Here is a 9,188-nt window from a genome sequence, read left to right on the forward strand (position 1 = left end):
CCCGCCGTCGCCAGGGCCGCGCGGAGGTCGCCCGCCTGGGCGACGGCGGCGGCGAGCTTCGCCTCGAGGGCGTTGACGGCGGCGTCCTTCTCCGCAGCAGACGCGGCCAGCTTGGCCTCGAGGGCGCCGAGGGCGACTTCATTTTCCGCGGCGGACGCGGCGAGCTCGTCCTCCTTGTCGCGGGCTGAATCTTGCAGGCGCTGCTCGCACTCGTCGAGGGCGGCGAGGCGCTGCGTCTCCAGGCGCTCGACAAGCTTCTCGAGCTCGGCCACGTCGCGCGCGTAGCCGGCCGCCGCGCCCTTGAGGCGGTCCAGGCCGACCTGGAGCTCGGCGACTGTGGCGTCGCGGGCCGACAGGTCCGCCTTGAGGGAGGCAACCTCCTTGCCCAGGTCGTCGGTGATGTCGACGCGCGCGGCGAGCTGCTTGCGGAGCGAGAGCTCCTGGGCGTGGTACTCGTCGATGGCACTCTCGTCCTCGCGCGTGCGTTTGGAGAGGTCGCGGAGTCGCGCGAGGAGAAGGTCCAGAACGGCAGCGCCGGCCGACGTCAGCGGGAGGGTAACCTCGCCCGGAGTAAGGTACTCGAGCTCGAGCCGCGCTGTGCGGAATGCGGAAGCGAGCGAGGCAATGATCTCGCCCGCGTCGGAGCCCTGGAAGCCAAGGTTTGACAGCGAGGAAGACAGAGAGAGCAACGCCGCAGAGCGATCCGAGACCGTTGTCAGAAGGGTGGTGATGCGGGCCTCGAGTACGGGGTCTGGCGAGGACGGGTTCGCGGCAATGGCGGCAACGATGGCGTCGCTATCCGCTAGTGCTGGTGTTGTGGTTGTAAATGCTGCCATCTTCTCCGACACGCGAGTGGCGAGGGATTGGTACGACTTTAGCGTCGTTGTGATCTTGGCAACCTCGAGTTGGAGTGATGTGAGCTCCTCCTCCAGAACCTGCTTATCCGGGTCAGGCAGGCTCGCCTGTACGCTGCTGCTGTTGGAGCGAGGGGTGGGTGAGCGCAGAGAGTTGGGTGTGCATAGCGCCATGGCAGCAAGAGGGCTGGTCGCTGGTGGTGTCGGGAACGAACCAGCTCCCGTCACTGGAGCCCCCTTAATGGTGCTGCGAGAGGGCGTGCTGCAGTGCAAGTCCGCCATGGTCATGTCGCCAAATACGTCGTCATCATCGTCGTCGTCGTCGCCGTTGGCTGAATGGTCTGCGGGGAAGCTGCCGGCGTCCATCATGGAGTAGTCCTCGGCAGCAAACGGATCCCTCGCCGCCATGGTCCAGTCGTGCCGTGGCGTATGATCAGAGATATTGGGGGCGCCAGCCCTGGAGGAGCGTCCCAGGAGCTGCCTCCTCAGATCAGCCACCTCGCGCTCCAGGTCAAAGATACGCTCCGTGTCGCCCACCACGGTATCAATCGTCTCATCAGGGTCCGAGGCACAGGTCTCCTGTGTGTGCTGCCGTTGGCTGTCGCGTAGTCGCTGTTGCGACTCACGCAGCTGAACGATTTCTGCGTCTTTATAAGCAAGGTCGTTCTTGAGCCTCTGGAGCTCGGCCGACCGCCTCTTCTTTTCGGCGTGGATGGTGTTCATCTCCTCGCTCAGCCCATTCCGACGGATGCGCCGTTTAACGCGGCCATCTAGCACCTGACGCAAGGGAACAATTGTGACATCCCCACTAAACGGGGACGACGGGCTGTCAAGGCCGAGCCCTGAACCTCGCCTGCTCCCCGCCGGCGTGCTTGAGGGCTTGGCCGGAGTCGAGTGTCGCCTCTTGGGTGCCGCCAGCGAGGTCCGCCGCACCATTGGCGTCAGCCCCGTCGATGAGGACACACTCGACAGGAGCTGGTCAAGAGCTGGGCCCGGGTCGGAAAACCGGACCTTCTTGCGTGGCCGGCCCCGACCCCGCGGGGTTGCAGCTATTGAATCTGTGGAGTCGGCCGGGGTGGGAAGGCCTGATGATGAAGCCGGAGAGTGCTCTGGCTTGCTGGACTGGACCGTCGAGGTGCTGACGCGGAGAGCCGAGCTGGAGCGGCGGGCCCTCCGCAGGGCGATTGGAAGATCTATGTTGCCCTCCATATCTGGTGGAGAGCCGAATACCTCTACCTGGGGTCGCGGCGGCGGCGGCCTAGTGTCGGTGATGTCGTGCAGAGTGGGAGCCGCAGCGGGAATGGGTATCGAAAGTGGTCCTTTCATGCACGGCGTGCGGCTGTCGAGGCCTCGTGGGAATGGATGTGGTGTGCGGAAGTGGACGTTACGGCTACGATGCGAGACAAAACAAAAACAACAGACGCAGGTACGCCGCGGATTCGCCAGGTATTATTGCTGGCCGGCCACCGGTCCCCTCGTCCAGGGGCCCCACGATGTGCAGGCAGCGAATAACTACCCCTAGTGGTTTGTTTACTCACAGACTGCCAATCGCAGCTTAGTGTTGCCGGGCCCAACCCCGCTGGCCGGTGGCCCGCGTGCCCAACTACCGCCCAGGACCAATCAAGCGCCGTCCCTCAGGCCTCACCAAACGGCCAGCGGCGCCTTTTGTGTCTCGTTGGGCATTGACATCTGCAGACATCTGCATGTGCACATGCTGCCACGTTGAATGGGTGCGTTGTCGTGCACATGACGGCTGCACTGCAATGCTCCGCGCCTCGAGTCGCCACTTGGGCAGGGGCGTGAATTCAGCTGTGGAAACCCAACCTCTTTCTTCACCTCTCCTTGCTGTTTGAAGCAATGACCACCCCCAAACAATCGCAGTCTGGGTCGCCTGTGTCTGCTCGTGGGTCGTTTCTGGGGCGACGGTGGTTTCAATTGTCCTGCAATTCAAAAGAGAAGCATGACGATGGATATGAATGAAACTCGAATCTCCATCATCATCAGTCGCTGAAAGCTTAGGGACTAGAGGAGGCCCATCGAGGTGGAAGCACCACGTGCTTTGGCTCCTTTCCGCCATGTTCGGACCCGAGATGCCCGTCGGCGATTACCTGCTTAGCCTCGGAGGCTGGTCAGACCCATGGACAGGGCCTTTGCTCAGCCTGCGCCGCTGACATACGGTGCTCAGTGGCCGCGCTGTTAGGTGCCAGGCCGGAGGTCCGAATGGGCTCTGCTGATTCCAAGCGGTTTTCAGCCGGTCCCGATTGTTAAGTTACTTGATTTCCATCCCATCGCCTTCTTTCTTGGTGAGCCCCTAGTCCAAGATCGACTTCGTCGAGGGGCTCTGTGTTTGTGAATCGGATCGAATCAATACCGTGTCACCCTCCCCGATAAACGCCCCTTTCCCCCACACGATGCCTCACCCCACCGCCGACCCGACGCTGGCCCTCCCCCGCATCCTCTGCCTGCACGGCGGCGGCGTCAACGGCGACGTGTTCCGCCTGCAGATGCGCGCCGTGGCCTCGCGCCTCTCGGGCCGCTTCCGCCTCGTCTTCGCCGACGGGCCCTTCATCTGCCCCGCCCACCCGGCCGTCGCGGCCGTCTACGGCAGCCACGGGCCCTTCCGCCGCTGGCTGCGCTGGCTGCCCGAGCACCCCGCCGTCGACGCCGAGACGGCCGCCGCCGAGGTCCGCTACCAGCTCCGCACCGCCATGGAGGACGACGACCGCGCCGGCGCAACGGGCGAGTGGGCCGCCCTGCTCGGCTTCAGCCAGGGCGCAAAGATCGCCGCCAGCCTGCTGCTGGCCCAGCAGGCGCTCGGGGAGAGGGGGGTCGCCCCCGCACCCGGCGGCCCCGAGGGGGTGCGGTGGCAGTTCGGCGTCGTCATGGCCGGGCGCGCGCCGCTCGTGTGCCTGGACGAGGGCATGGGCAGCATACGGGGCGTGCAGGAGGCTTCGGGCATCGGCGCCGAGTTCAAAGACTGGGCCGAGACGGGCGCCGGCGCTGGGGACCATATCCTCCGCATCCCGACTATACACGTTCACGGGCTCAAGGATCCCGGCTTGGGGCTGCATCGGCGTCTGCTCAACGAGTACTGCGGGAAGGAGTCGGCACGGCTGGTCGAGTGGGATGGGGACCACAGGATCCCCATCAAGGGGCCGGATGTCCAAGCCGTCACGGCTGAGATACTGGGGCTTGCGGACGAACTCGGGATCGAGAGGTGATTATGCTGTGGTAGTGGCATTTCGTTGGTGTCTTGTTCCCTGTCATCCGGATAGAATACCTAGATTTGTTATTTTCTTCCGTCCTTCCTCGGTAACTAATACTCTTGGAACGACCCGTGAACTCTTTTCGTGGCAGCACCCTTCAAAAGACCCGACTGGTCTCGGGCCGAGCATGGTTCTGGGCCCTCAGTTCTCAACCCCTCCCAGCGCCGAACCGAGCCCATGGCCGACTGTAATCTTGCTTCGTGCAGCTGTAGTTTTGCCGCGGGTGTAGAGCCCATGTCGAAGCTACGAGTAGAGACGCCATGCCCATTTGCAAAATGCATGTCGGGGCGGCTGCTTGATTGGTCAGGCATCGGCGTGTCTGGTCACTGCTGTTTCCTGATTGGCCAAGATGATTTCTCTCGGCGCCGCCACCGGGTTTTGGGGGTCCATTTGGGCTATAGACTTTTCAGAACACGTCTCTGTCGGGAGTGTATGGACAAGGCGATACGGTATGCTCCTCGAATACCTTGGACCTATATGCACAATTATCCCAACTTTTAGCTACAATACATGGCCTACTGGAGGTTCCCCATACTAAGACCTGTTGGGGCCTCCTCTCTAATCTTATTGTCTAGGTCATAACTATGTCAAGCGGCCACGAAAAACAGCACAACTTGACTGATGCTGTATCCAACATGCTCGAGGGACAGTGGTAGCAGATGACACCTCTCCTACAGGAGACTGTCCTGGAACCGGCCCGACCGAACAAAGTCCCTCGCCATCAAGGATAAAAGGATCATCAACATTCAAGTCGCTCAGCTGGCTGGCCCGCTGCCTCGCACCGTCGGCGTGCTGCTGAACAATGCTGTTCCCGGAACTGACCTGGTGCTGGAAAAAGGCGAGTCCGTCGGCCTGTCGGCGCCCATCATCGCTCAGCATGGTGTGCCTTGGCGAAACTCTGCGCCAGCTCGTCTTCGGCGTCCTTTTCCTCATCGTCGCCCCTCTGCTCTCGCTCCGTCTCTCCTGGGCCATTCTCTCCGAAAAGGCCAAGTCGCGCGTTGGGCTCGTCCTCACCGACTAGGGGGGATAATGCCATGGCGAGAGGCGCTCACGTGCTGCGCGAGGTAAAAACTTTTTAGTTCTGCTTGCCAGTGCTAACAACCTGGCCGACCATTCCAGGTGCTCATCTGAACAAAACTGGCTGGCAGCGACGGGGGAAGCCGCGCCATTCTGCTCCCGGCCATCTCCAAGCTGCAAATTAGCCCTTTTCTGCCGTTTGCGGTCCTCTCCAGGCGAGCAGCGGCGAGATCGGTGGGCGGGGTGGTATCCTTTCAAGGTGGCATCCTTTGAAGCTTGTCGCCAACAAGTGTTGGAATCCTCCGCGGCATTTCGTCGGCCGCCGCCGTGCTCGCTCGTTTCGCCCTGCCTGCCTCTACAGGCGAAGGCTGGCTTGATCGCGTCCTCCTCCGCACTGCCTCGCCCTGGTCCTTAATCGGCCTTCTTTATACAATCCCGGTTCTCTTTCACTCCCACCTGCATAGGGCTGATGTGGGTTGATGGAAGCGTGCATTGGAAGGAGTGAGTATGCCGGTCGATGCAAGAGAAAGGTAGGTGAAGTCCACCAAAAGTCATGCGTCGACGTCCAGAGAAACAAGGAAACGAATGATACGCAACGCCCAACAGCAAAAGCGAGGGCAGGCTTTTGTGCCGCCATCCAGTGGCAGGACGGCCGCGAGAATCAGACGGTAAACTTGTCGAGAAGCTCCAGGACGGTCGTGTACTTGACCTGGCAAGTGCCCGGTCCCACGCGCCCCAGCGCGCTGCGGATCTCCAAGCGGTCCGTCGCGTCCGCGTTCTCGCCGCGCTTCTCCATGAGAAGCGCCGCGGCGTCTTCGCATGCCGTCTGGAAAACCGACCGGGTCTGCAGCGGCCCGTCGGCGTCGGCGCCGCAGCAAGATATCGCTTGGGACGGCAGCGTGCTGCAACACGACACTGCCTGTGGCAGGGGTTGTGGCGAGGGGTGCCTTGGCTCCAACTCGACCGTGACTGGGACACCACAGACTTTCGGACCGCAACACGCCGCTGGTTCGGGCGGGATGGTGGCAAGCCCTTCCTTCTCCTCCCCCAGTGAGGCATCTGAAGGGATCACGTATTTCGCCGGAATCCGCACGCTCGGGCAGCAGGCTTTCACAGTGTCGGCCGGCGAGACGGCCAGCTGCTCGCGGTTTAGTCCCTTGCAATCGCTGCCGCCGCTCTGCTGAGCGTCGCCGTCCCCGAGGTCCGCCGGGCACGCTTCCTCTAGCTTGCGCTTTATGCCACCGCTTGCCCAGCAGCGGGCACGGCAGCCGCGTCGACGACACTCCCCATCAGGGGCGGGATAGCCACCACATCCGAGGAACTAGCACTGCCCGTCGCCGAGCGGTCGGACGAGCAAGGGATAAGTGGCGCGCAGGTCTGCTGCGGCTTTGCCTGGCCGCACTGCGGGGCTTCCTCGCCCACATAGCTAGGGGCGACGGCCGCAGGTGGCGCGCTGATTATGGCGGGGAGTGCGGTCGTGTCCAGCCTCGGCGGCCCGCGTGTATTCTTCTTCCCACCTCGGCACGAGGAAGAGGTCCCAGGGCCGCAGCTTGGCGCGGGCGTCGCTTGCGGGGCTGGGGTGGACTGCGGCCTGCAGGCCTTCTTTGTCCGGCCCCACGGTTAGGAGGGCACCCAGTACTACAATTTGACGTAGGGGCCGGCGGCAACACAGCCGCCGGGACTATCTGCTGCTTCATCGGCGCCAACACGGCCGCCGGGGCTATTTGTTGGTTCATGGGTGCCAGTACAGCCTCTGGGGCTATCTGATGCTTCATCGGCACCAGTTGCTGCTGTTTTGACAACCGCCCGAAGTGCGGGGGCGATTCGGGTGGCGGGGTGGGCAGCGCTCCCTCGGGAGGCACGTTTCCGGACACCCCCGTGCGGGCATACTCGTCCACCTCGGCCTTGGGGCACGTCGTACGCGGCAAGCAGCCCGCGCAGGCGGCGGTTCTCGACGGCGACGGCGTGGGCCGCCTGCTGCATCTCCAGGGTGGCCTGCGCCCCCTGGCGCTCGTAGTCGGCGACGCGGCGCTGCAGCGACTCCAGCAGCTCCCTGCGGCGGGCCCGCGACGCCCGCTAGTTGTCTCGGACCCGGGTGGCGGCATCCTTGGGGCCGCCCTCGATCTGCCGCTAGTCCTCGCCACCGGGGTGAACGACTAAGCCTAGGGGTGGCGGTGGTGGCTGATGTGGCTTCTGCCCGCGGCCCTCTGTTAGCTCCCACTCATTTGGATGCAACTCCCCCTCTACCATGGAGGTCGTCCCCCGCCAGCTGCTTCATACCTTTCTAGTCATCTTGGGGGCAAGCTGAGATGTCGATGGATAACATTTCGGCAGGTGAGGAATTCGTTTGATGATTCTCGGCAGACCGACATAGGTCGGCCTCCGTGCACATGCCCATGGCGGGGATGCAGCCAGAAGCTTGAGATGTAAAGCTTATTCGCACGTCTCAGGTATGACCTTGCACCAGCCACAGCGCGCCACGTCGTGTTGGGATCGGATGGCCTTTTGGGGTGCCATTCGCTTCCCTTTCCATCATTTTGTTCATATCAGAGCTATGGCAGGACTACAACTTTGGGGACAGCATAGTGAACATGCTGCGCTCTGTGTCAAGGACTTGCAAATTAAACTGCCGAGAGGAAGCACAAGTGACCGGTTTCCCATTTCATGCCTACTATCTGGCTGCCCAAGTCGCTACCTTTAATTAATAGCCAGGCTAGTGGCCGAGCCGCCGTATCGATCGACGGCTTTCAGCACTCTCTCTCCCACTTCTTCTCCTCCTTGGTACCCGTCTCCTCCTCCTTGGTACCCGTCTCCTCCTCCTTGGTACCCGTCTCCTCCTCCTTGGTAGCCGAGGGGTTGACTGGGTCCGGGAACCTCAGCTCCGAGTACTGCTCCAAGGTCTTGTCCATGATACCCTTGAAGACGGCTTCGACGGCGGGCTTGACGGTGATCATTGTCTTGGACATCGACGCCGAGACCCCGCTCCACCAGGACGCCATACGGGTCGTTTGGGGTTTTGCCAGCCTTAATCCAGAGAGCAGAGGTCGACAGGATATCGCTCCTTCCAGGCCTTCGACTCGACTCACTTCGTTTCTGGGCTACAGAGAGAACCCAATCTGCTTTGTTGTTCCACGCCACCCGAGAAATCCATTCGGCCCAACCGGAAGGCGCTACCATTTTGTGGAACATGAGCTGCTCAAGTATGTCAGGGACGACAGGGCGTAGCCTGGGCAGGACATCCCGAGGATACCATATCCACCTGCACTGGAAGCAACTGCCCCTGCAAGCTTGAACAGTCCTGCTTTGAACCGCGAAACGTGCTGTGCCAATTTTCTCTTAGTCACCAAGATAAGCACCAAGTGTCTGAGGAGAAGCCAGTAGCAACCAGAACAGCAAAGGGGTTCGGGATGGCTAGGGCAAGCACCCGAGAGGCGGCCAAGGGGGCGGGTTCGAGACGGTACAGCTAATTATGCCCACGGCGATATGAGACAGCCAGTGAAAGCCGGTGTGACCATTTGGCTAAAGAGTGGCCAGATAATTATCTCGGTGTACTTAGGTATACAAAGAGCGTTGAGAAGATAATCACTTGTGCAGTCCTCTTTTTCACGACATTCCCATCAAGCAAGCCATGAAAACGATGGACCTTTTCCCACAAAACCCAAAACCTCAGCGACCGACTCCTCCTCTCCCCCTCTAGCGCTCGCACACGCACTGGCACGTGTACCAGCCGCAGCAGCAGCCGCCGGTGCGGACGGCCGTGATGCTCCTCCAGTTGGTGCACTTGCCGCCCGATGCCTCGTCCTTGCACTGGGAGAGGCACGTCTGTACGTTGCTGTACTGGCGCAGGCACCCGCCGCGCGCCTGCCACGTCACCTGGGCCAGCGTCGACATCTCGCCGGCCGGGCCGCCCGGCCCGTCGGTGGCCGTGGCGCTCTCGAGCGGCGCCGCCGGGCCGGCCGCCTCGCCCGCCTCCGTCGGGGAGGGTGCGCGGCGGCGAGGGCGGCGAAGAGGGCGGTGGCGAGGACCTTGAACTGCATTGTTGCCTTGTGGG

At 62.3% G+C, this 9,188-nt stretch overlaps 4 protein-coding genes across 4 annotated transcripts; 2 read left to right on the forward strand and 2 right to left on the reverse strand.

The window, feature by feature from the left end:
* Positions 1–2,371, reverse strand: GGTG_14066 (hypothetical protein; the record flags this gene model as incomplete). The annotated part of the gene is made up of 1 exon (XM_009231993.1): positions 1–2,371. A coding segment is annotated over exon 1 (2,180 nt), but the record flags the coding sequence as incomplete, so codon positions are not given.
* Positions 2,372–2,709: 338 nt separating this feature from the next.
* On the forward strand, positions 2,710–4,212 carry GGTG_14067 (citrinin biosynthesis oxydoreductase CtnB). The gene has a single exon (XM_009231994.1). It carries the CDS (start codon positions 3,266–3,268, stop codon positions 4,073–4,075), a length of 810 nt encoding a protein of 269 aa, XP_009230258.1. The 5' UTR covers positions 2,710–3,265; the 3' UTR covers positions 4,076–4,212.
* Positions 4,213–4,403: 191 nt separating this feature from the next.
* Positions 4,404–8,118, reverse strand: GGTG_14068 (hypothetical protein). The gene is made up of 3 exons (XM_009231995.1): positions 7,904–8,118; positions 7,059–7,190; positions 4,404–6,381 (listed from the first exon to the last, which is right to left on the reverse strand). Exons 1-3 carry the CDS (start codon positions 8,101–8,103, stop codon positions 5,799–5,801), a joined length of 915 nt encoding a protein of 304 aa, XP_009230259.1. The 5' UTR covers positions 8,104–8,118; the 3' UTR covers positions 4,404–5,798.
* GGTG_14069 (hypothetical protein) lies at positions 4,923–5,141 on the forward strand (the record flags this gene model as incomplete). The annotated part of the gene is made up of 1 exon (XM_009231996.1): positions 4,923–5,141. The coding sequence occupies one exon, from the start codon at positions 4,923–4,925 to the stop codon at positions 5,139–5,141; it is 219 nt and encodes a 72-aa protein (XP_009230260.1).
* Positions 8,119–9,188: the final 1,070 nt, after the last annotated feature.

Source organism: Gaeumannomyces tritici (genome assembly GCF_000145635.1).
Source record: "Gaeumannomyces tritici R3-111a-1 unplaced genomic scaffold supercont2.121, whole genome shotgun sequence".
Taxonomy (NCBI): domain Eukaryota; kingdom Fungi; phylum Ascomycota; class Sordariomycetes; order Magnaporthales; family Magnaporthaceae; genus Gaeumannomyces; species Gaeumannomyces tritici.